Source organism: Zeus faber (genome assembly GCF_960531495.2).
Source record: "Zeus faber genome assembly, chromosome: 18".
NCBI classification, from domain to species: domain Eukaryota; kingdom Metazoa; phylum Chordata; class Actinopteri; order Zeiformes; family Zeidae; genus Zeus; species Zeus faber.
Window position 1 is genome coordinate 16,829,600 of NC_137210.1, and position 27,193 is coordinate 16,856,792.

At 44.5% G+C, this 27,193-nt stretch overlaps 1 protein-coding gene across 1 annotated transcript; it reads right to left on the minus strand.

The window, feature by feature from the left end:
* Window positions 1-1,198: 1,198 nt before the first annotated feature.
* Window positions 1,199-18,382, minus strand: itga6a (integrin, alpha 6a). Its single transcript, XM_080019454.1, has 25 exons — window positions 18,152-18,382; window positions 11,306-11,433; window positions 11,115-11,194; window positions 10,058-10,319; window positions 9,354-9,485; window positions 8,998-9,211; window positions 8,338-8,531; window positions 8,148-8,242; window positions 7,594-7,718; window positions 7,423-7,512; window positions 7,265-7,326; window positions 7,001-7,170; window positions 5,959-6,102; window positions 5,723-5,838; window positions 5,462-5,624; window positions 5,020-5,106; window positions 4,830-4,909; window positions 4,619-4,696; window positions 4,401-4,503; window positions 4,116-4,292; window positions 3,918-4,016; window positions 3,583-3,699; window positions 3,354-3,452; window positions 3,132-3,257; window positions 1,199-2,156 (listed from the first exon to the last, which is right to left on the minus strand). Exons 1-25 carry the CDS (start codon window positions 18,328-18,330, stop codon window positions 1,992-1,994), a joined length of 3,285 nt encoding a protein of 1,094 aa, XP_079875580.1. The 5' UTR covers window positions 18,331-18,382; the 3' UTR covers window positions 1,199-1,991.
* Between the last annotated feature and the right edge of the window lie 8,811 nt (window positions 18,383-27,193).

The window sequence follows — 27,193 nt, forward strand, 5'->3', positions numbered from 1 at the left end:
AGCGGAGCCCCAAACGACTACGCGTGTAAGTGACGTCAGTTACTAATACTACTTTTGTGTCATTAATTACAATGACGCTGATAGTGTATTCATAGTTGTTTTCATAATGAACGCTTTGTGGTTGAAAATGCATTGAAGGATCCGACTGCTAGCCTATTGCCTTACTACTATAATTTCTATAATTGATGCAACACACACACACACACACACACACACACACACACACACAATTTGTTGCATTAAAAATCTTTTGAATTGAAGTGAAATTAAACTCTCTTTTTTCGTGAGACTGAGACCTGTACTTTATTCTTGACCAAATTTGGCCCATGATTTATTAATCCTCGACAATGCTTCAGTGTTCTATCATGTTGATCAAGTCAACAATTAAATTAAAATCATTATTTTGTCACGAGTGCTGAGGATGAAAACTTGATGATTTTACTTGACGACCAGAGGGAGCTATAAAACCTACACCAGGCTGTCTAATCGTATTCTATCCACGTTTTGTTTCAAATGCCTTGGCTGTGTAAGGGGAATTTTAGTGCAGTTTTTCCATAGCTATTATGGAATTATTGTTGATAACTATGTCATTTAGAAGATTATCAATTAAGATTTTTAACCCCTAACTAAACAATGAGGGTGATTTATTTTGGTCACCCTATCTTTAACTCATTGAGCTTGTATAACCTCGTAAAAATTCCAAATGTTCTTTCCAGTTTGGTGTAAAACGAAAACAAAATATAGCTGCAGGCAGCAATACACGGGATCCAGTTTAGTCGTTTCAGAATCAGAATCAGAAATACTTTAATAATTCTGCAAAAAGCACTGCCGGTAGAGGAGGCTTCTTATTTGGTGCTGCCAACCCTGCCCCGGCCAGCACCAACCCCACCCGGGCCTTCAGCTTCGGCACCCCTGCAAAGAGCACTGCTGATGGGGGAGGCTTCTTATTCGGTGCTGCCAATCCTGCCCCGGCCAGCACCAACCCCAACCGGGCCTTCAGCTTCGACACCTCTGCAAAGAGCACTGCCAGAAGAGGAGGCTTCTCATTCGGTATATATATTAATTGGTAATATTAAATCAGTATTATCAGTATTGACGGAATTGTATGTTTAGCAGATCTGTATGTAGGTTTAAACATTTTTAGACTCGTAAAAAAAAAAGATGAAGTTACAAGTTGTTCTTGATTTTATTTCACCCCTTTGCATCTCAACATCAGGTTTATTATACATCTCGATTTACACCAATTTCCCTTTGCAATGATTCGGTGATGAGGACCAAGTACAATGAATTGTTGCTCGACTCATTACAAACTGGCTGCATTTCAGAGAGAAGGGAAGCAATGATTCACATTAGCACTATGGTTTTGCTCTCCCTCTAAAACTGTAAACTGTTCCTTCAAGATTGTTCCTGAGGAAGTGATTGAAGGCCCAAGTGCCCGCTTTGTGTGCTCACCTGAAGTGATTCTATCAGTAAACGCTAAATAATTGATAATCAAACAAAGCTTCAAAACATCAAATGAATTTCCATGTCGTCTAGATTTCACATTTGCTAATATCTGATGTTGGCTTGACCTTTGTTGCATAGAATTATTAAGAAAAGACAATTTATAATGTAAAAAAAAAAATATGCAATGGTGATGCAAAGGCAATTACCATTTCACAGATCAGCAGTTAACCATTTCACTAAGAAACAATTTAAAGACAAAACAAATCTTTGGCAAAATGTGAATTGTTTTCGACAAAAATAAATACAGCTTGTTTAAGAATATATACAGAAACTTACAACAGTTTGCCATCTATACAATATCAAAATTCGAATGCAATTTTGATAAAAAAAAAACAAACAAACAACAAAAGAACCCATCTATTTCAAAGTAAACAAACATTATCTACAACATGAAAAGAAATACTGACCGTTCCCATTTTGAACTCATTCACCGTAAGATATAAACACAGAGTTAAGGACAGGGGAACACATGACACCAAGGCATTTCAGGAGTAGCTCTCGTTGTCGCTCCATGTCGTCATCCACTGTCTTTTCTCAAAAAGGTCCAGTTTGATCTTCCCGTCGTCGTAGGGCGGGGACTCCTTCCTTATCCGCACGGCATGGTATCTGGGGACGCTCTCGTCGTGTTTGGAGCGTCTGAAAAATCCGCACTGGAAGGGCAAACAAAAACACGCCTCCAGAGTTACGAACACGGATATTAAAACACGACTCCGGGCGTCGCCCCTGTACCGTGTCGCAGAGAGGGAGTTAGAGCATGCTTGGCCTGGAAGAAGAAGAAGAAGTTTGTTTTAATAGGAAATTTTAAAGTAGCAAAGTGGCCAAGCGGGTGGAAAGCGACCGCAGAGCACGGACAATGAGAAATGCGTTGAAAGAGGAATAACGTCAATCTTGTTGTCATGGAAACGATAGGTAAGGTAACCATTTACTCACAAAATTCAGAGACACATACTCTAAACTTAAGTAAAAAAAAAAAATAATACAATTATCCAAAAGGGTTAAACAAATATAGTGTGCAGTAACACAAAGTGCATTGAATTTAACTCTGTATGTGTCTTGTTGAATTTTGTTCATTGAGTGGATTCTGCTGTTAGGGCTTTTGCTTTACAAACTAAAAGTGAGTTCATTAGTCAAACGTTTGAGACACTCCATGCTGACAGCTTTTTTTTTTTTTTCTTCTTCTTTAGTTTTTTTTTTTTTACCCAGAATCTGAGAACTTAAACCAGGCGTTAGGCCTCGGTAGAGAGCTTCTCTTTGTCAGAGGGCTGGACATGGATTTCTGCCTTGTGATAAGCAGCATCGTACTGCTCTTTGGGGGCCCTCTTGAAGAAACCGCACTGAGGGGGAGCAAGGATGAGGAGTCATTTTTTCGTGTGGTTGTTTGTTAGTCATTGTTTTGGTTGCCAACATGTGACGCCATTTCTAAGTCATCTTGATAACGTGATCGGTTCCTGTATCTTCTGATGACTTTTGTTTTGACATTATTATCTTGTATTATGAATCGTCTATTCCCTTTGTGTCCACACAAGTGTTATCTTTTCGCACTGCGTTGAACAAATATGTCAATCTGTATATCCTAAGGTAAATGAGAGTTCCTCTGGTGTTATATCTTAGGGCTGAGGCTCTACCTTCCAGAGCAGGAACACCAGCAACGCCAACATCAAGACTCCGGCGAGAACGGACACCAGGATGATCCACCAGGGGGCTCCGCCGTACTGGGCGACCGTCCTCTCTGGGAACACCGTCACCCTCACCTGCGATATGCGTTGCAAACATTGAGGGTCTAAGAAAAAAAATAATTCCAAATTGAGGTTTGTTTTACAAGAAATCGAGAAGACCGCGTTTCCTACCTGAGTGTCAGCGTTCCTCAGGATCATGTTTTTAGACGGCGTATCGAGCTTCAGCGAGGCCTTCACGATTATGTCGAGGTAGTTGAGGGAGGCGTAGTTCTGTTTTAAAAACACAAACCCCAAGGCGTTTCCTCCCATAACTTACAAATCATCAGGTTAAATGGCAGAATATGACCCAACACGGATGGTGAAACACGTGTGGGGTTTTTAGTTTTTTTTTATCATTAACCTCAAGAAATGTGGAGTTCCACAGCCGAGATCTCAGCCCGATCACTGCAGTACTGTCCATGCCCTGCAGGGGGCACTTGATCACCACACATCTGGCGTCGTAGCCATTCCCACACATCTGGAATGAAAAGAGTTTGTGAGTGCGGTGGAAGTGCATGGACGTTTGGACTAAATCACATCCAACAATAACAATGTCCTCCAAATTGGAGTCCCAGAGACAAAATGTAGTGTTTTTGGTCTTAATGCGTATCAAACTGAGGGTCCTTGACGTGAAGAAGGATCAGAATCACAGCGTAAGTGGACACATCGGTTGCAGAGGCCAATGCTGAAACACACCAGAATTTTACGCTTTCTTTGCTCCGCCAACAAAGAAACCTGTCCGCCAGATGTTTTCCTTTCTCTCGTTTCCCGCTTCGTTCTGGATCCAGGGGACTCCTGCAAAACGCAACATCGTCCGTTTTAAATCTAAATATTCGCGACAGCGGTCGTGTCCGTAATCACTGACTTGCGGTTTCCCTCCGCGAAAAGCGCTACCTGAATGTGTTCCACGGCGTTTATTTCGGTTTCGGGGGAGCAGGGGACCTGGTCCAGGCCCGTGGTGGTGATCCTCACCAGGTAGAGGAGCCACTTTCCATCCACGTTCTCCTTGGGCCACTGGATGTGGAGCGAGGCTGTGCCGAAGGACTTCAACGGCTTCCCCAAATTGTTGATCTGACGAGAGGGGAAGATCCAAGTAGTTGTTGTTGTTGTTATTGTTGTTGTTGGTTACACTTCACACCACTCCCATAAACATTATTAAATTGCGCGAAAAGAACTTACCCTGAAATCGTAGTTGATCAAACTGCCGATTTCCTCCTCTGTTTTGATGGCGCTCTCTCCTTTGACAGCCCCCCCAAAGTAAACCTGAGAGGGTCTTGCCACCCTGGTGAGAAAAAACAAACAAACAAAAACTTTATTTAATCTACTAACAGAGATGCTGTGCAGGAACCGTCTGAACTTGAATTATTATTGATATATAAAACCCTGGATGCACTCACCCGGTGACGGAGAGGGAGAGCTCAATCACTACTTTGGCTTTGGCGTTCACCGTGGCGATCTTGTCCTGCGTACTAGTTCTGAACACACGGACATAGAGATTGGATTTCACGCGCCTCCGAGTGACTTAAGGGATCGTTGGATCACTTTGTTGGTGAGTTGCATTACTTCATTAAAAATCCGGACCCAAGATACATTTCTGGGGGCACTTACGTTTGGAGCTGTAAACCAACGTCAATCTCCGTGGTGTCCAGGGGTATGGCAGCCGTGCTCAGGATGATGTAAAATGTTGTCTTGTAAAAAAAATATATATATATATATTTATATAAATGTGCCATCAATATTACATTTTTTAACATTAATAAAATTACCAGAAAAAATAGATTTTCTTTTTTATTCATACCTCTGAGTCTCTCTTAAATGGATTCCCTAGTTCACACTCTGCTTGAGAACCATTTTGGTTTGCGATGCAGATCATTTGCTTTTCCCTCTGGAACAAAGAGGACATTGTAATAGGAGGAAAAACGACATCATATCAACGATGTGAGCCTTTGTTCTTACAAACGGAAAATATTTGCTGATGACTTAATTAAAAACCAAGGCACAAAGAAAAGGCATTTGGCATTGAATGTGACTGATTTCCACTTTGCATTCCACCAAAACAGAATTCAATGATTCTTGGGAGAATTCCATTCACAACTCAGAGCTGAACCGGTCTCTTAGCTTTTTACATTATATTCCATTTATTTATTTATTTTATTATTAAAGATAACTAATTTGAAAATGATTATTATCCCCCCATCTCCTAATTTGCACCATCAGGAACTTTCGCTCTTTTATTTTACCATCGTTTTCTGTGAGCGGACTGCTGAGTAGGAGAGACTCTCCGGAAAGGTTCCCACGACCTTGGCCTCGTGGGCGTCGTCCCCGTTCTTGTTCTTCACCGTCACCTGCAGAGCCAGGTCCTTCTTGTGGTCGGTCACCGAGAGCACGGGGATCCCCTTCTCGCTGCGCACATACCAGATGCCGAGGCTCAAGGTTGTCCAAAAATGTACATCAGTCACGGTGGTATTTCAGGACATTGCTCCTCGCGTCTCTGTACTCACATGGGTAACGGCGTAAACACTTCCTGGTTGCTCTCCTTGAGGCAGAATCTGTAGTGCAGCTGCAGGTTACTCTGGCAGATGTTGTCATTTCCGCAGCCCTCTTTTAAGAAGTTTATCTAAGAGGTTTCAGTGTTAACGATGGAGGGGGAAAAAAAAAAAAAAAAAAAAAAAAAATCAATACCCCGATATATTCTGACGCTGAGTCAGAGGAGTACTGTATGAGTCTGGGCGTTTACCTCAGAGACCACTTTGCTCGGCAGCGTCGTGTCCAGAATGGGTACAAGCGGCGGCAGAGCGTTCTGCCTCTTCTGGCGCTTGGTGCCCACCACGCCCACCGACACTTCGATGGGAATCCCACGGAGTTTGTCCTTGATGTTGTCCTGTCCAAATACAAAGCAGAGATGTGTGTGTGATCCGTCTTTCAAAGCAAGTCAAGCCAAGTGAAGACCAGTGAACAAGCCTCTATGATCTTTTCCGGTGCCCAAAACAGTCAGTTTTTACTTATTTCGACTAAATACTTAAGTAATCCGAAGAATGGATTTCGGGATTAAAAAATGATTCCTGAAACGTAAATCGCACTTTCATCTGATGGCTCAATCCCAATAAGATCTTTCCAAACTCTCAAGATTTTAGTATTGTACAATATAGTTTCAAAGTAATAGTAAAAGTAATTTAAAAAAAACAACTGTCAGTTTGTCAAAAAATCGATATCTTTTTTTGATATTAACAAAAAAGTATAATTACAAAATAAATGTAATACAATGGAACAGAAGTGCAAAGGGCCACTTAAACATAAATTTAAACGGATGTAAGGAAAATAAGATAGATAGATAAACCAGAAAAATACACAATGAACATTGCGCGATTTGCAATAAACCGAATAAGCAGGAAAAATACAATATAAAATAAACCGAACAAAATTATCAACAGACAATACACCTCTGTATCAAAAGACCACATTCTGACGGTAATGGGAAGTTGTGCAATAACACTTATCTTAAAGGAGTGTAAGAAGAATATGACCCTGATGATGAGGCCAGGTCTTAAGGAGCTTCATGGAAACTGATACAGACCTTATACTGTATATCCAGATTTATCCGGATATATCCATACATATCCAGATATATCCAGACGTATTCAGATGTATCCATATATATCCAGATGTATCCAGATATATCCAGATGTATCCAGATGTATCCAGATATATCCATATACTGTATATCCAGATGTATCCAGATGGGGCCTGGATTAACGTGTCCGGACCATGTTGCTATCTACCTGAAGTCTGGCCTTCGTCTTGATGCAGGTTCTCCTGTTCTGGCCACGGAGGTCCAGGGTTCCGGTGGACTGGTGGTCCTGGTCGGAGCGGGACTTCTCCAGAAACACCACCCTGGACAGCAGCCCTTGTTTCCTGCGGTCGCCCTCTGCTTCCAGAGAGTAGCTGACGGCTGAGGGTGGAAAAGCTCGTTCAGAAAGGTCGGCTCTCAACGCCGTCTTTAAAAACATTTAAAAATAAACTTTTGACTTTGTCTTCCTACTTACTTAATTTTGGGCTGTAAGACGCTGGGTTTGCCTTGTACGTGAAGCAGGCCTCCACAGTGAAACTATGGGTAGAGGATGGATTGTAAGGAAAGGGTTCAACAGGAGCTCTTTATTTTAAGAACAATGCTTTTTTTTTTTTGGTTTGTTTTAATACCCACCAAACGTTGTCACCGCAGGTTTTTTTGGAGAGGTCAATTTCCTTTGGTGTTATTTTGACATCGTTCTTGATGCTAATAACCGGCCTCGCTCTGTAAGAGAAGTTTGTTCCATTAAGCGGCGAAAAAAAGTCGGAGATCAGGGACGAGATAATAAGAATAGGAGATAATTACCTAAATATTAAAGCTGTGTCCGAGAGGGACCCTACGGCCAGATCTGGATAAGAGTTTCCATCCAAGTCCATGTTTCCCGCTAGAGAATATCCAAATAATCGGACGTTTGGTTTTCCTGAAAGGATCTGGAACGAAGCAGCAACTTATTGAGAAGATGTAAATTGTCCACAGTTTCAAACACTGTTGTAGTGTTTCTAAAGGTTTCTAAAGTGTTTCTAAAGCGCGGCAGAAATCTGTTTTATTTTAATTTTAATGACTTGGAACCCCAGAATCTACACTTTAATGAGTCTACGTTCCAATCAATAATGAACTAGTCTATCTAACACTCTAGTGTTGAACACAAGCTTTCATGATAATACAAAATACCATATAATAAACTTAAATAAATTCCCCACGTGGGGTCATATTGTTATTTGATTGATATTTTTATTTATTTATGAGGTTTTACATATATATACATATATGAAATTGTAAATGCAATTACAGAAATTATATACATATAATTTCAGGAGCTAGAAAAAAAACAATGGCGACCAATGTGCCACAAGCCCAACCTGTGCAGGCTTGGTGTTGATCCCTTGTCCGGAGCCGTGGAAGACGTAAACCTTCCCTGCTCCGTCATCGTCGTACGGCGCTCCGACCGCGATGTCTAGAGAGAAACAGCAAGTTCGAGTGAGAAACTCTCGAACAGAAAATGTTCCTGGCTTTAAAAAAACATCAAAAGAAACAACGCGCTCCCCGCACCTTCATACGAGTCCTGATTGGAGTCCCCGATGTTCTCCACCGCCAGGCCGAACATGGAGTCTTTGGTTCCGTTCAGGCGGATGGGTTTCACTTTGCTCCACTTCCCCGCCTGGTTGATGTAGACGTACACAGCCCCGCCCACGTCGCCGTCCTTCAGGAAGAACTGAGGGGCTCCCACGACGATGTCCTGCCACCTGGGTGAGACCAAGAACATTAAATAGTCAAATCATAGACATAAGAACCGCAATAAATCAATGTAATATTGGTGTTGTGATATGAGACTAGATATCGTCTGGCATCTTTCTATAATTGTAATATAGTTAAATGTATTGTTTCCCAAATATTTCCTGTGTATGAACATCTCATAAAAGCACATAGCCGTAGTCACAAAATGTCATCAAATTATCCCCTAATTCAAAGATAAATTAAATGATTATTATCATTCTATAATCATTACTCTTATTGTATTTATTTTTGTATCATTTTATTTTGGCCACGTCACCCAGCTCTACCCAGTGAACAGTGAAGTTCCTTGGTATACACGTGAAATTATAAATGAAATATCGAAAACCTTGCAAAGCCTTGAATTTTAGGGAAATCAATCACCCTTTTAGTATTGCCTAAACATCCTGGTTTGATAAATCCAAAAACGTCGCCCACCCGTCTCCGTTGAGGTCCACCACAGCCACGTCGTATCCAAAGGAGGAGGCCAGTCCGGGACCCTGCAGAACGTGCGCAGGGGACAGTCGGGTGGAGGCCTCGCTTTCCTTCCTCAGCAGAACCACGGCGCCGGAGTGGTTGGACCTGGGGGCCCCCGCCACGATGGTGATGCCGTGGCCCTTGGTGATGCTGTGTCCCGAATCCAGGGAAAACCCTGGGGTTTCACAGGGAGACGCTTTAGGACACACACTCGGACAGGGAAAGCCCAATGACCAATAAAGAAATTAAGAAACAAACTATTATAACTACGAGATATAACTATTAACAAATCATTGTTCTTTATAAGAGATGCTCACCCAGGTAGCTGTTGGCGGGCACCGGAACGAGGTCGGGGTTCAGTAAATTCTCATCTCCAACTTCATAAGGGCCATCGTCGTAGAATCCCATTTCCAACAAGGTGTTGTTCTTCTGCTCCATCCTCACGACGCCTACACAGGAGGAGAATACAGTGTGTCACGCCAATTCAACTATCGACACAATTGTTGATCATATGCACGAAGAGTAAGCATTTCAGTGCTAATATGACACTTATAATGTTTTATCTATACATTAAGAAATACAACTTTGAACAAAAGGTGCAAAACTAATAATCATCATAATCCCTATGAGGGTCCAGCAAGGGGGTCGATAAAAATATCATTGGCCTCTAGATGGCAGCATTGTTCAAGGAATAATTTCAATGGACTTGGCCACTGGATAAATAAATCCACTGCCGGACATAGTTCAAGCAGAATCGACCGAGATTTATTGGATGATCACAAATATTTTGATAGTTAAAGGAATTGTCAGATGCTGGCTGTCAGTCCCCTTCTTGATCTCCCCCATTCCCTTTCTAAGGCATGTAGAGGAGACAACACAACACGGCGCTGAAGCCGCCGACACCGTGAAGCCAAACCAGCGATAAAGAAAAAAAGGAAAAAAGTCAAACTTTCACAGAGGACCGACACATCGCCATCAGATTTATCCGTGTTATTAACTTCAAGCCCCAGTGAGGTCGGACCTTTCCAGTTGTACGCTCCCGGCGCTCCAAACACCAAGTAATGGAAGTCCTTGGTGAAGGTGGCGGCCAGACCCTGCTGGCACGACCCGAACCTCTCGTGGCCCCTGGCCCGGCCCTCGCAGAACTTCCAGTTGCCCCCGTCCTCGTCGGAGGAGGCGTCGATGGTCAGGTCCTGACTGAGGACGTAGCAGCGACCCGTGATGTCGCGCGACTCCTGGAGGGTGTTGACGAACAGGCGCCTCTGGTAGCGATGGGCGCAGGTCTGGAATGAAAAGCGCATCGTCAACAGACTCCGTTCCGCTCATTTGCATCAACGAGTCGTCTCGGGTCATCCGGTTCGATTTTTTTCATAACGACAATACTGGCTGAAACGATCCACTGGGAATGACAGCTTAGAGTTAATTTCCTGGGCTGTCTTGTGGAGCCCGTGGTTCTGCATTCAGAGAGGGAGTTAATAGTGTATTTAATTGATTTAACAGTTTCCTTTAAGGATGTAATGAAGGAAACCTTGGGTGGAGCCGTAATGGCAGGAGGCTAAATGAGTCCGATCTTTAGGGATCGCGGCTGGCGGGCACACGTTGGAACAATAGAGATAAGGGGGTGAGAGGGTTTGTGGCCAAATCGGTGACGTCACTTCTTCAAGAATTTGGTATTCAAGGTCGCTGTCTGAGTCGGCTCCGAAGGATTTGCCCGAAACAGCTGGAAGGGTTAGTCAGCGGCTCCGGGGGGGCGGTCTTAAACCTTGACAGTACAGGATGGATGGAAGGAAGGGGGGCACGCACCCGTTCCTGTTCCTCCAAATAAAACGACTAAAAACACAGCTCCCCGTGATCGGGGCTCGCAGGGAGCCGTGTTTCCGGTCGATTCACACATATACTGTAAAAAAATATACTCATGATTCCTCCCTTATTTATAATGCCTCCTTGAAAAGTTATCCCTGTGCATGTTTGTAAGCTTGGGAGTTGCGATGCACACTGACTAAAAAGAAAACAAAAAACTATTCGACTTGAAGACTGGTTCAAAACACCCGAAAGGATGGTTCCACCGCTTTACTCACCACGATCTTTCCACCGGGGCCCTGGCTCTGAACGGTTACTCCCATCCACTGGTTCTCCTTGTTCTCAGTCCGAACATCCTCTGTAGGAAAAAAACAGAGCCACAAATAAAGAAGCGTTGGAAATGCACACAGCACGGCAAGACGGACGACCCCCGGTGGAGGAATTCCACGTGATACGACCAGTCGCTCACCCTCGTTATCGAACTGCACGCGCTCACAGTCATGGGTGGATTGGGTCATTTCACACTTGTACAGGCCTCCTGTGATGTTGGCTTTCTGGTTGGCCAGCGCCCTCGCTGTGGGTGCTCCGATCAACAGCCTGAGGGGGAAAAACAGCGGTTTATTATAAAAGCATCATCCAGTGGCCCATCGGTGGTCATCATCACGGGCACAATTGCTGACCGTGCTGGCACCTATCGTTATCTAATGTTTTCTCATTATCGTTATACACTCCTGTCACGGCGGCCCTTAGAATCACGACACAACGGTACCAGGACAGAGGCCGGTCCTTCGCTGAGGTTGCGGGACGTCGTCTCTTTTAGATACAAAAGTCAGACAAAACAACATTTTTTTCGGACATCCTGCAAACAACTCTGTCTGTCACATAGCAACAGACAAACGAGATCATTCAACGTGCACGTTTCCCCCAAAGTTCCTTCCAACACCCGCCGCACACGGTTCAGCCCACCAATTTAACCATTAAACACAAAGTGTCACCTCGTGGATCCAGAAATCTGGGCTTGGGCTTTTCATCGGTGCAAAGAATTTTCATCAAAGTCGAAATATTTGCCGTCCTTCAAACGGTTTCAACGTTAAAGCCTGGACCATGCGGGGCTTCTATCGGAATGCAGAAGCGCTGCTTGCGGCTTCCGTGTATCTCCTCATGTGATTCAAACCCAAATAAAACGTAACGCCAGCCTACGCCGGACAAGCAATCACACCAAGAATTGCAACTGTGGAAAACGTAATTCCTCTAGAAAATGACAAGAAAATATTCCGACAGGTGTGTAGACCAACAATCGGGCGTGACCGGGGGAAGCTTTTGCAGCGGTTTGGACTTCACGAAAGATTTAGAGCAACCCCCCCCCCCAAAAATAGACAGATAAGGCACAAAATAGAACGTTGTCGTGCGGAACAGTGTGGCACTGTGCCAACGTTCTCCACGCAGCAAATCATTGGATCTCATTTGGAGGGAGTTCAATAACGTAATTGTTCTGTTGCAACATTAGCTCCATGACCGCAGCTTATCACCAACACACACGCACACGCACACGCACATGCACACACATGCACACACACGCAGGGAGCTTCAATAAACCATGAGAGAGATGAGGTTCAAGGTGGACTCATTTAAACAATGCTTCACTAAATTCACTTTTTGTTTAGGAAAAGACCCGATTGGATATCGTTCAATATTGTCCACCCTCGGTCGTTATTTTTCTTATCATTTTTCTTATCCCTGGAATGTGAATATGCACGACGTGCCTTCGAAACTGACCTTGGCCAAATGTCAATGTGGACTTGAATGCGTGTGAATTGGATTTAGAATCCCCCCCCCCTTTGTTGCTTAATAAAGCAACAAAGTGTTGTAATGTCACGTTATCGTATCCTAATTATTAGTCTGAAAGGGCGCACACCCTCCCACCGGAAAATCTACCGCTGCATGAGGCATCACTCGCAGGTTTTTTTCTGCCTCTATGTACGGTATGTATTCACACACGGCAGAACAGACAATTCATAGCACTGTGACGTTCCAAACAGGGGATTACAGGGGAAGCCCAGAGCGCCAAAAAAAAGGAGGAGAAAAAGCGTTAACAAAACATGGAAGGATGCCAAGGACATGTAAGTTAGGAATAGTCTCACCTGATTTATTACCATTAGACCCCAGATCAGAATTACAATGAGATACTATACGTGCAAAGTGTCATTATATGGAAAACTTTTATTGCAGGCGTGAATTTGAAAAAGTGAAATTGAATTGCATATCATACTGTCAACGGCCACACGCATATTTCCTCTGGGTGGCGCGGCCCTAACCCTTAGTTATGAGATTCCAAGAACGCCGTCGTGTTTGTCCACAAGGCCACGAGGAAGCTCCTCTGCGTTGACATATAAGACAAAATGGGAACCAAAGTGGAACAATTCTCAAAGGGGCCGCTCTTCCTCACCCCACCCTCTTCCTCTCCTCCCCAGGATTCCATAGTTCCTTCCGCAGTGCGGCCATTGATCCCTCTTCATTTGCTAAACAAGGGGAATGTCCCGAGGAGGCCGGTGTCGGGGCCGCAGCTCCGAGAGAAACCCCGCCTCCCGCCTCCGAAACAACAGCCAGTGTGATGCAAATTCAAACAAGAGTCGGCACAAAGGTCAGTCTTCGAATTTTTTAGGGCGGATTTCTTTTTTTTTTTTTTTTGCAACAGACTCACATGTGGCTTCAGCTCGATCTCACATGCCTCGCATAAAACAATGCCCACATCCTCCCTGAGGACTTGGGTCACGTTGTGTCTTTGTGTTTGGTGGGACGTTAGGAAGTCTGACACACTTCAGGGAAGGAGAAAAACACACGAGGCAGGATTTGACCTGGAGAAAGATTCGGTTCTGGAGTCATTCTATGACTGTTTTGTATCTAGGACTCAGTTAAAAAATGGTTCCATGGACATACTGAGCTCATAAAACAAAGGAAAAAAGGAAAACACCTGTAACGGACCAGCAGGGCTCCTCAGAACCACACCAGTTGTAGAATTTGGCAAGTAACTGATAACACCGACATTTACACGACACAATCAGTTAAGAATAAATCCTGATTTCACTAGTTTGCCTTCATCTTTTTTTTTAGGTGAGACTTCAAAATGTAATAAATCTACAGGACCTGAAAGCAGATCCCGGCAATAACTTTTTAGATGTGGTTGCCGAGCGGTGGCAACCACGCCTCGGCTTTTGGTTGCCAAGACAATGGTTGCCTCATTTTTAAACATTTAAACGACTGAGCTCATGTATGATTCTAATGCACATTTCAATATTATTATGAATTATCAAGAAATGGGAAATCAACAGAAATGTAGTTTTTGGCTATTTAACAACAACATAACACGCACACACAAGCCTGCACAGGATAAACAAGGCAATCATCAATGTATTTCATTTTTTTGTACAGTTTGAACCATGTTAAAATATTTGTAAAACTTGTGATCGGATGCCTTGAACGATACATTTTCAGATTCTAAACAGATAGCGAGGTATGACATGGTTATTATTTTATTTTTTTTCTTACGCATACAAAGTGGCTGACATTGACAACGAGGGAAACCAGATAAACAAAATGGTGTTGGAACGGCCCAAATCCGGCCGCTGCTGCTAACGTGAAGCATTGACGAAAGGTGTAACATGACGGTGGACGGGCCATCTGCGGTGCAACCGGACACCGAGACAAGACAACAAGGTGACACGTGCAGGAAGTGAATCTTAAACAATGCGTGGTGTAGAACGGCAGAGACCAAACTACAATTACAGTCAAATCAACAGGTCACATGCTGATCGACGGCGCGTGTAGTTCGTGTAGCTGCCAGAAAGAAGGAGCGTAAAAGCACAACGCATCACGCATCGCGTCTTTCATTACGACGTAAATGGGACAGATAGCGGCAATTGTGAGTGAATCCAGTGACCTCACCGGTCTTTGTTAACAGATGTGCTCCACTGTTCCCACAGCTGTGCACTCAAAGCCACCAGAACCCCTGCAGCTGTTCTAACTGCTTCAGTTTACACACACACACACACACACACACACACACACACACACACACACACACACACACACACACACACACACACACACACACACACACAATTACATTGTTTGGTGTTGACCTTTTATTGGCAGCTTACAAATTACTAAAGAAATCAGGAATTAATGTACAAAGTATAGCGTTCCAAACATTTAAACGGATAAATGTTGTTATCGAAATATCAAATGCTCTAACAGACAAAAAAAAACAAAAAACACAAAGCTCTGAACGAGCCAGTTAGCCACACCCTAATAAATCAGCTGTTCCATTAATGCAATGTTATCTTCAACATATGGTGTAAATCACTGGGCAGCAGCCTAGTTCCAGCGTTTAGATTTTGAGAATGCCTCGCCACATTCCATCTATCAGCTCACCAGCGCACAGATGGCCTGGTATGCCCAGCGGAATGACCTCTTCTCCAGCCTTGTTTGGGCAGATATAATAACCACGTAATTGAGTGGAGAAAAAAAAAAGCAAAGAAAAAAAGCCATTCATGGGTTGAGGTATCCACTTCATTATTTCCAAAGGGGCACATGACGTGGAGTCCCATGGTAAAAGGTGTCCTCCTCCTCCTACGCCTCTCACAATAAATGCTCTATCGGTGTCATTACTGAAGTGGTGCTTTCAATGAAACCCTCAACTTAAAGGTTAGATCTCATATTTGCACTTTTTGGAGTGGGCACCTCAGTCAAACAAATCGTCCGTTGATGGCGCCACGACAATGGATTCCGATTCGGAAACACGTCCTCGGCTTTGAACGGCGCCGTCATCTTTGAGGTTTTGTTTTTCGTCCCCGTCCCCGACGACCACGACGAGCGACAATAGACACAAAAGAGTAAAAGAGAATCATTCATCGGTTCAAACAAAGTGTTTAACCAACCCGCGCTTCACTGGACGCCGTAATGAGATGCTTGGTTAATATAGCGGCCAGATCCGCTAATTACCTGCTGGCGTGCTCGGCCCGAGCTTTCATGCGGTCAGCTGATTATCCGAGGGTCACATGAGGGTTTAGAACGGAGATCATACGAGTGAGGAGAGCTACTGTCGTTTTAGAATAAAAGAAATGTTGAATCTAGTTTGAGGAGAAACTCATAATCGTAGGCATAGATTTTGGGGCGGACGCAGGGGATACGTCCCCCTCGGTGTTTAGAACACGTGCACCCCCACCCAATTAAAAACATGAAATCACATAAATAAAGACATTTCCACCATGAGTTGGTGCATAAAAACTCCGCAGAACGCAGGATATTAAGGGTCCCCCAATGTTCAAACCAAACCTATGCCACCGCTTGTCCCACTTGTAGAAAGCTGTTCGGATCACACATCCCTTCCGGATTGGAAACACTAAAGAAGCTTTAAAATGGTAAGTATGCATCGCAAGTAAATTCAACTTTTTCTATCCATATAAAATTCGAAATGTCCGTTTTCACGGGTATTCCCCATGGAGAGCTCGCACAGGCCACTTTGGCTGAACAACGTTATGTTTTACAAGCTTTTCCAATGTTAAGCGGGCTTACATGTAACCAAACCCAAACACTTGAAAACACGCTCCATGAGTTTTCATTTCACCATTTCACCAAAACGCTGCGACCGGTGCCTGTCCCCGGGCTTATCGGCCTCCTCACCACTCAGCTTGTGCTTCTTCTCACACAAGGCACCGGTTCTTTACTCCCGTCTCGACTTTTATTGGCCCGGGGGCGAAACATCAGGCCGCTGTCACATTCCAAGCTTCTGTTTGACACACAAATAATGCCGAATGTCATCGCTTTTGGGTGCCGTTTCTCGACCGCAGGCTCTTTTTCTGCAGCTTGCGTGGGAAAAATTCAACAAATGGAAAGAGATAACTCAAGCTGCCTGCTATACAGTGCTCTGGATTTGGGGGAGAGGGAGAGAGAGAGGTGTTCTAAACGGTTTATCCAACCCCACCTACAGCTGCAGGCTCCCAACAGAAGCCAAAACACTGCAGATAAAATTCCTCTGCGGGACGCCCTGGTTATCAGCGCTCGTCTCCCCATCTCCAACAAGCTGCCGCTGGAACACCCTGAACGCTGCAAGACAAAGGTGTGAGGGTAGTCCGCCGATTCCCCAAAATCTGCTCACGGGCTAGGACAGGCCAGACCCCCCCCCGCCCCCAATGCGCCTCATGGTATCCTCTAGGACCTGAAACATGCCCGGTTCACTTCACTGGATCAGTGCACTCCCAGCTTTTTTGCCCCAGCTTGCTATGCAATGGCTGCTCTAGCTGAGACCCAGATAAATGTCAGCGAAATCGGCGTCAGGATGTTATGTCCCAAGAGGCAAGGAGACACCGGGAAGCCCGCCCTAAATAAATCAACGTAGCCCGAATACCACCAATACCACCAATTTCCATCTGTCGAGGAAATTGCACTTTTAGACGACTGCATAGAAAAGTTTCATCGTCCCCCTGGTGATCCCACGGTTTATCACAACGCCCCACGTCTGCATGACAATCATACAGCTGCAGTGTTTTCACTTGTTGTCTTCTGATCCACTTTAAACCCACGGGCTTATCTCAGATGGAGGGGGCAGTGTCACTGCCACAACAGGAATGTCCCATTAATTTATTTTCGGTGAAATGAGGGTTCTTTTTTTAAATGACATTCGTCGGCGGTGAATTTTAAACCCCTGTTCTACGACATCAGCATGTGCATTCGGCCCAAGACTCCACTTTGATTAGACTTTGAGAAGATTCCCATTGTTATCCATGATTTAAGATAAGATAAGATAAGATAAGATAAGATAAGATAAGATAAGATAAGATAAGATAAACCTTAGTGCCTCGACAATAGCTACGGCGATGACAGTGCAACTGATGAGTCGTTGCACATCCTCCGGTGGTGCGGACGCCCTGGAAATTAAATAACGGAGGAAGTTTAATTATTAATCGCCTTTCTCGGGGACCCCTTGGGACCTCTCGGAGGACCCCGGGGCGGTCCCCGGACCATAGGGTTAGGAACCGCAGATCTATACAGCGTAAAGTTCACGGCGGGCGAAAGAGGTGGAGGTCCCGGTCTGGCACGGTTTGGAAACGCTGCCGCTTCTTTTTTTCTTCGTATTTTTTACCCCCCAATAGGTTTCTCTGGGCGGGGGTGTGGAGGCAGGTTGCAGGGAGCGGTGAACCTGCCCCGGCGCCCCCCACCTCACAAAGAGCGGGTGAACTCCCGCTACGACTCCGCAGCCAAGTAAACCCCGCAGCCGGACGGTGAAAACGAGCACTTTGATAGGGGGGTCACTTACATTCTTTTATCCGGGTTGAGCTGCCGGTGCATCGCCAGCGAGAAGCCGAACAGGGAGCCCGCTTCCCCGTCTTTCCGGATCACATTGTCGGTGTCCAGGTTGAAGCAGAGCACCGAGGACACGTCCAGGAAGAAAGTCAGTGCGACGCAAAGTGCCCGGCGGCTTCTGTTGAGCAGCATGGCTCCGGAGGGCTCATTTATCGCTTCGGTCCCGGATTGTGCCGGTAATCCCGCTCCGCCGCTTCCCACTGCCCGGTGCGCACTGGCGGTGCTTTTTAGGGTGGAGGGGAGGGGAGGGGAGGGGAGGGGAGGCGGGGGGTGACCATCAGGCGGAAGAGCCCCTCCTGCAGCCCTGACCTGCACCGCGCTACAGACCGCTTTTATTTCATTTTTTGTTTGTTTGTTTGTTTGTTTTTGTTGTTGTTGTTTTTTTATATGTATATTTCTTTTTATTGGCCGAAAAAATACAACGTAACATTAAAAAAAATATTCTAAAATTTCCCATGTTTTTTTTTTAATAAATATTTGTATTGGTGTATTTTTGTATATATATACATATATACTCGGGTCATGAATAAAGCCATCCACAAACAAATACACATCCACTCGCCCACCAATCCCATGTAGCCTTTTGCCTAAGCAAAATATTATATGGCACTTTGTAAGAAAGAGCCATTCAATGCGTTATATACAGTATGGCCCCCTGTATATGCTGTTTCTATTGTTGGTGGCGGGTCCGCCACCAACCCGGCAAGAGTGCAAACATTGGGTACTTGCAGAGAGTGAAAGGCAACCGGGATGAATTTGATAAAGCAGCGTAGCTAGCTGTAAACTCTCAATATGGATGAACATTCACAAAACTGCCTACACACGGCAAACTCGCAGTTTGGTTTGTGGCCCTTTTATTTTCTTTTGTTAGTTCTAGAAACAGGTCTAGGTCTAGACGGGCCGTGTGTGGCTTAGTGTTGCGAATGCATGGTCAACTAACCAAGAGATATTTTAATAAATGATTAATGTCCATTCTCAGTATTAACACCTGCTAGGTGACCACGCAAAGTCCAGGTCATGAATAAGTAATCATCTACAACAGAAAAAAAACGAAAGATGCGATTGTGTGGCCTTGGCTTTTCATGTGGTTGGAAGGGGTTTTCCTTTCATTTCATTTCGAGACCCACACTCCCCCAAAAGATTTCTAGGAACTTTTAACTGTATCTTATCTGATCCATGAAGCTCGAACTAACCTGAGACAAACCCACACAGAGGAACACAATGTTGGCAATGTTACAATCTCAAAGCAGCGTGTGTGTGTGTGTGTGTGTGTGTGTGTGTGTGTGTTTGTGTGTGTGTGTGTGTGTGTGTGTGTGTGTGTGGCACATATTTGCACCAAATGACTTGAGGGGCTCTAATGTAAGAGCACTATATGAATGGCATCTCTGTTGCCTCTGGTGCAGCTCAACATCCACTTAGAACTGAAGAAAGGCTTTCATGTACGTATAACAAGCCGCATTGATACAGAACACAGTTTTCTAACTTTGCATGAACTAAAGCAGTAAAAGTAAAGTACGTGAAATCTCCTGTATGTGCTGGTGACCCTCGATGCTGCTCAAACATAGAAGAACGTAAGGTCAGCCCGAAGGACATGTGGTGTTTTGACTGCAGCATTGTTTTAGTGATAGCGCCGAGGTTTCTCAGGCCACAGTAACGTAGTTGGTAGTTTAATGTGGCAACTCCTTCTGAGGTCCCCATCATTGTGAATTTGTTCCCAGATTGGATGTAGTAATATATCACTGATACGTCAGCTACCGTGAGATCTTGTCTCATGTCTCACCACACGCAGAGGAGTTTTGCGGTCATACAGCTGTTACGGAAGAGGATTTGGGCCACGTGAACAAAAAAACAAGTTACGGGAGCGGGAGCAAACCCCGCGTAACCCTGCGGTGTTGGCGCCGTGACCCAGAGGAGGGCGCGCCACCTCCGTTACCCGGGTTCAAAAGAGCACGCAAACAGCACTTAAGGGTCCGGCGCGGCCCTGGGTGGCGGCGAAACCCGAGCCGCCTGGAAAAGGGGGGGGGGGGGGCGCGTCTGCCCCGGCCCCCCGCCACCGTCTCGGGTCAGCGGGAAAGGAGAAACCCGAGAGACGCCTGGGCCGGGGCGGCTGAACTGAACGCGGTGCCGCAGGTGGATCCCCACAGGTGAGAAGGGCCGTGGCTGCAGATTAGCCGCTCTGTTGTGGGAGCACAAAGACCCTGATTTATCAAAGGGCCCCGGCGGGCCCTCGTGTCGATCCGGCGTGGAAGACCCTTTCATTCTGAAGCGGGTAGGAAAGGAGATCTTATTTCTAATGCTGCTGTGCACCTAATTATTCCTCAGTTAAGTCTAATACTTTCACCAAAACACAGTGGGTCTGGCATGAATACTTTAAATTTCCTAATGGGATTGCACGCCGAGCAAATCGGTCAGATTACATTTTTCAATTTTCGTGTTAAATGTCAAGACTCCAAATAGCAGGAATTTGACTTCCCTTGTTTCAAAGTTCAAAGTTCAAATTGTTTTATTAGTCAAGTGTACAATACAACACAAGGTCATTCGGTACAATGAAATTCTTAGGGCATCACAGGCAACAACTACGTTTGGGCATAAAAAGATAAAATAACAAGGCAAAGAGAAGGAGGAAATAAAAAAAATAAAAACAATTTAATAACATAAGAGTCAAATATAAAAAAGTAAGAGTCCAGTTACAAATAAGGGCAAGAGGTCGCAGTGTATGTACATAAAATTAAAATAAGAAAATAATCCCCAAACGGAAAGTAAAAATTGGACTAAAAATTGCCAATTTAAGGGAACACTGTCTAAGTTTCTCTAGTGTTGTGTTAAATAAATGTACCCTCCCCAAAAGTGCCTGAGGCCCTCCGTCCCATCAGAAGATATTCACTTTGGCTCAGCTTGGTTTTACTTTGGCGAGCGGGTGGCCGGGATCAGGTGTTTATTAAGCCTGACTTATCATTTTCTAATTCAAATTATCGTTCGGTTTCATCGGCTATCCTTTTACCGCCGCGTGTGAAACACGTGTATTTCAACACTAAAACAACTGAATAGGAGAAGAGCTGCAACCAAAACCGCCGGTAAAATTATAGCGCCGCCTCCTTGGGTTTCAGTGTAATAAAGTTATCGTTACCGCGACTTGAAAAGGAAACCGAAGCCACCAGCGATCAGAGAGGGGGGAGGAGGGAGGCGGGACGAGACGGACACAGACATTGAGCCAGCTGTTGATCCGAATTAAACCATGTGGGTCAGAGCAAAGAAATCTGATAAAGACAGATGCACTGGACCTCCCCCTCCTCCCACACACACACATACACACACACACACCCCGGAGCATCTTCACCATTTGTCTCAGGAGTTTCATCTGAACCCTTTATGTTTTCATTTGAATACTCACCTTTGATTAGTCTTTAACTATTGTAGAGGATTTGGATCTGGGGGTTATACGAAGAAAAATTGAGGTCCGAGAGTAAAGTCAGAATTCTGAGGAAAAAGATCTTCCCACTTTATTATTCGTTGACAGGATTGAGCTCTGAGAAAAATAAAATTGCAAATTCGGGTCTTTATTCTGAGCACAATCTCAGAACCCAAAGATATTTTACCATGGCATCATGTGACCGATCCTCTTCCACAGCTTTGCCCCGACATCATAATGCATTACTGTTTTCCTCCTCTTTTCGGTGATCATAAATCTTCAGATGCAATGGAAGCATGGCCATACAGGGGGCATCCTTCCATGAGATTGGGAGAAAAAAGTATTTGCAGAAATATTTATTTGCATGTGAATGTTTCCTGAATCATATTCAAAAGGTCAACAGTCTGCCATCGTAGACAAAAACTCAATATTAAAATCCCGGTTACGTTTATCACAAAACATGTCGTCGTATAATTGCTGATCCACACAGTGCAATTGGGTCTGGCTCTTATTTCACCGTGCTCTCCATGGAGACACAAACCCTCGAGCCCCCCGGACGATTCACAGTGAAACTCATGATTGAGCGGTGACTTCTTTTTGGGAGCTGTGTCCGCGTCGGCGGCGGCGGAGTGAGGCGGCGGTGTTAAGTCTCGGTGTGAAAGGCCGAGCGGCTGATCCCGGCCCTGTTGTGACAGCGCCGCGGCCCTTTGTGGGGAGAGCCGTCGCAGTAAATCTGCTCTGCTGCCGCTGACAAAGGGCTGCTCCCGTTTACGGCTCCCGGGTGGGGGGTGCGCCAGCCAGCCAACAATGAAGGGAGCGGGGACCTCGCGGACCTCGCCGAATTCTTTCTCAGGCGGAGAGATCTGGGGGAATTCCCCCCCCCCCTTGTTTTTGGGCCCTGCAACTTAAAGAATTGCATGGCTCGGCTTGAAAGAATGACTTCGGTGTTGTTGGTTTTTTTTGTCTCATATAACAATAAATTGCTTTTTTATTGGCTTTGCACACATTGCACTCAGACCGACACGGTTTATTCTTCTTCTTCTTCTTCTTCTTCTTCTTCTTCTTCTTCTTCTTCTTTTCCGTCGGCCGTCCGTCGTGCAGAGCTTTTCAAAACCATGAGTGCGCAAAAAGTGGAATTTTCGCGAGCATTAGTCGGCTGAAGTTCAAGCTTGATTCTTGCTAGAAATGCATTTTTTTATTTAAAGAGGTGAGAATCGAACCAGACGCTGAGGGACCACGTTCTCCACACAAAAGTTTCTGACCCTTTGTCCCGAGCCAAAACAAAAAGGTTTTCAAGCAAAGCGCCGGGGAGATTTGTGCCCGCTCAGCAGCCTTCCTGGGACCAGGGCGAAGGGACGGCGGCGGGAATCGGACATTCCACGGATTCCAAACACGGGAGCGTACTGGGCAACCCAAACGTGATCACGGCGTATCGATCTCCTGGCTCTCGGGGTGGATTCCATTCCCCTCGGTGACCGATTTGGTTTGGCTTCGTCCAAATCGCCGAGTTCCTGTCGGGCCCGCCGCAAACACTGCTGAGAAGCGGGAGTAAATGATTGTTCTCTTAACCTCACGGGACCCCAAATCTCACGGTGTACGGTCCGTTGCTTTGAGATTTACTGCTCCGAGATGCATCACCCAATACTGCAGGGTTTGCATGTCGACGGGGTGTCGAGGTATCCACTCTCACAAAGCTTCCTTTGCCAGGAGCTCATTTGGGTTCCCTCTAATGGAAGCGGACGGGATCTCATAGTGATATTATGACAGTGTAAGTATTTGGCTTTAGTTCAAACCAAACATTAGAAAACCGTTACGGCCCTGGCACAGCGTGGATGCTACGGTAAATGTAGTTTACTGCGATGGCTTCTTCTGTTTCACTCAGCTTCAGCCTCCCATTTTCTCAAAATGTGTATATTCAACCGACTCATATCACTGTTGTATTCAATCTTTTGCACTGGTTTTTGCAAGTGTGGTCATTACGGAGAGTCTGGAAGAGCTTTTGCTCTCCATTTATAAGCCTGATTGAATGTGTCTCCATGCAGATGCGGACGTCTCAGGCGATTTCCTCCTGTGTCCGCCGCAGAATTACAACAACTCCCCTCATTATTGGGAAGCTGAAATGATCACGCAGCAAATTATCTTTTTTGTTGAAGCAAAAACTGGAGCGCCAAGCCTCTCTGTCTGGACAGAACCCCGAATGATTTTCCCAAATATCCAACAGGGCGATACTCGGTGTAAAGTAACCGTGTGTGGACTTAAGTATGTGTAATGTTCTTGATTGGTTTCATTTTAGGGGAGATAATTCTATTTATTGTGTTCTAAATTAAATAGGAAAAACCTATTCTCTAACCGACATAATTTATTCAAAACACCCGGCAGTTCTACAGTTTTAATGAAAAAAAAAAAAAATACCCATATACTAATGTAGTCAGTTTGTACAAAGGGATAACTATTAAGCTCAAGCCGGCAAACGACCGAGAGGAAACCATTAAGGCTCGTGCGCCATCGACACCGAGCTGAGCCAGGAGCACTGAGGAAGACGAGCGAGGCAACAATTGATTGCAATACTGCAATCAAGAAAATGTTCCATGCAAAAAATGACATTCCATGCGGGGGATGTTTACATGTGTTTTCTGGGGGTAGTTATCCTTACATCTCTTCCTCCTTCCAGCTACATCAGGTAAAATGCAGACAGAAAGGAAAAGCTGTTCAAAGCTGGGCACGCTGTTCCGACCGCCAGCTTCGCGAGGTCTCAGTGGGGACGAGGCGGCCCAAGGACATGAAGCGCCGACGCGGCGTCGTTTCGCCTCCGCCAATGTGGCCGTGGTTGGATTCGCGTCCGGCGTGACACCGGTGAAGAAAGAAGAGGAATAAAGAGAGAGAGAAGATGTCCTCGTGTCGCGACTGCTTGTTTGCAGAACCAGCGCGTGCATAGATAATAGGCTCCCCCGCCTGCCCCGCCCCGGCGCGGCCTTGTTAGGTCTTCGTAGGGTGAAGTTAAATGATCAACTTCGGAAAAACATCGAGTGCCTCGTGCTTTTTTTTTTGTGTGTTTACAAAATACAAAAAAAAGTGTAATCGTTTTACAATGCTTTATGGCCAATCCATTTCCCAATTCCGCCCCAACACCAGCGATGAATAATGGATGATAAATTCAATAAGCATTAGGTTAAATTATTGATAGCAAAGCAAAACTGGAAGGGGAACGTTCGCCTTTACGATAGATTTCAAGCTTTCAAAAGCTATTTTCTTTCATTCCTTTCTTTCTTTCATTTCAACAAATAAGGACGTACCCTGTATTCAAACGTTGCTGTTGTTGTTGTGCTAAAAGGTACGGGACTCGCAGAGGAGTGGTACAAACTTTTTGAACTCGGCATCACCTTTATGTCAGCGAACACGGGTGCGGTGAAGAAAACACAGAAAGGAAAATCAATCAATTATAGAGCCGGTCACCATGACAACGGGACCGGGTTTGGGAAACACGGCAAATAATGCACCGGTAAGCTCTGAAACTAAGCCGAAGCCTAACCTGAGCGTGGTGACGTTGAGAGAACTCAAAGTGATGGTCCTGCCTACAGCTCCGCTTGGCTCTGGATCTTCTTTTTCTTTTTTTAAAGCAGAGTGGATTCATTTTTTCCTCCGTCGTTGTTGCGCAATCTGATGCATGAACACAAAAAGATTAGAGACTTTGCATGAACCCCCACCACCACCACCACCACCACCCCGAGTCTTCAGCGCAAAAGTGATGAATCACATGTTCCCGGAGGAAACACCTGCTGTCTGCCATCCGTTTTGACACTCGTGTCTTTTTCACTTGCAACGTCTGTGATTCATTCTTTATAATCAAATTTCAACGAGGCCTCCATAGCGAGGCCATTTAACCCAGCAACTGTGTTGTAGCGGCAATATCACACTTTAAAGTTTAACCACAACGTCGTATGTGATACTTGAAACCAGCTGATTGGACATACTAATGCCGAAACCTTCAAATGACTAGGACACGCAATCAAAGGCTCAATTAGGAGGAAAGACTTGACATTAGAAATAAAAATAAAATGGCGACAGAAATTGCATTGGGTTATATGGATTCACCTGTACAGTAGAATGGTTCGTCTACAGAGACTGCAGATCTGACATATTGTCATGTGGCCCCAAATAGCCCCCCATCACTCCAGTCACCCCCATCCAGCCAGCGTCAGCTCAGCACATGAGGTCCTTGCTCAGGGACACACTCAGTGTCACTCTGTGTGACATGTATTTATTGTTTATCAGTCATAGGTTTATCCACCTAGAGGGAGGATACGGACAGAGGGTGTTGGCATCTAGTTTAAAGGTTGGATGAGAGGCCCCTGCTCCATGTCCAGGTCTAACAATGTGTGTGATCCACACATTCGGTTCCAATTTACACTAAGTAACTGTTAGATAGAAAATACAAAAACAAATGAGCATTTCAAGAGATGTGAAAGCGCAATATTGAGATTTATTTTTATTTTTATTTTTTTTTAACAGTTGACGTCGTCTATAAATTCACGTCTTTTTGTTTTCACCGTTGGCAGCGGAAATACGCCCGAGCGCTGGTGTTGAAAACAGCAGATGTGCTGCCATCTAGTGGCGGTGGAAGGAGGTACATCAAATAAATGTTGGCGTAAAAACGCAAAGGATGTTTGATGAATACATTAGTAAGATCTGTTTCATATTTTAGAGTTTGAAAAAAAAAAAAAAACACTTGATTGTACTTACATTAAATGTAAAAGTATAGTTTCTTCCAGACTAATCGTCTATTATATTATACATGAGTATATTTGTATATTTTAAGTGTGCTAAAATGAACCAATTTTGTAATTATTATACTTTAATTGTACATAAGTTGAACTTCACTTGTATTATATATTATATTTCACCCTGCTAAAATGGTACAACTTCAAGTACACTTTGGTATAATAAAGTATACTACCATTATGAACATGTAATTATATTTAATAAGTGCACTCTGAGTTGAGTTAAATGGAAATGGAAAATTAATATGTTAAAATATACTGTTCTTATAGGAATAGTAATCATTTAGTCCTATTCAAAATGTACTTTGGGTGTGCTCAGAATTTTAAAGAGGCACACAGTGAGTAGACTGAGATAACGCCTTGTAATATGTTCAATGCCATTTTTAATAGGCTGCTAATCTATTTAACGTGTTGCAATGTTACAAACGCACTAGAATCACATATTCTAAATATATCCAGGTGTCACTAGGGCTTTATTGTCCATGGATGGAAATAGGACCTGAATGATTACCTGTTTGAGAACAATCCCATGTGTTTGCACAATTTAAAATGATTTGTGTGAAGTCACATGTAATTTATGCACGTTGAGAACCTGATGCACGATAAATCTGCAAGTTTTAATTCTACCACCAGGGGGCGCTGCACCATTGCCGTCTGCATTATAGTGCATCTCACTGCCCCCCTCTCCCTCAGGGCGCTGAATACATTATCGCAGCCTATTTATTTATTATTCTTATTTTTTTTTTGTTAACTAAATAGTGGCATCAAACATACACTACTTAAAATATACAGTGTTGAGTTGTGAATT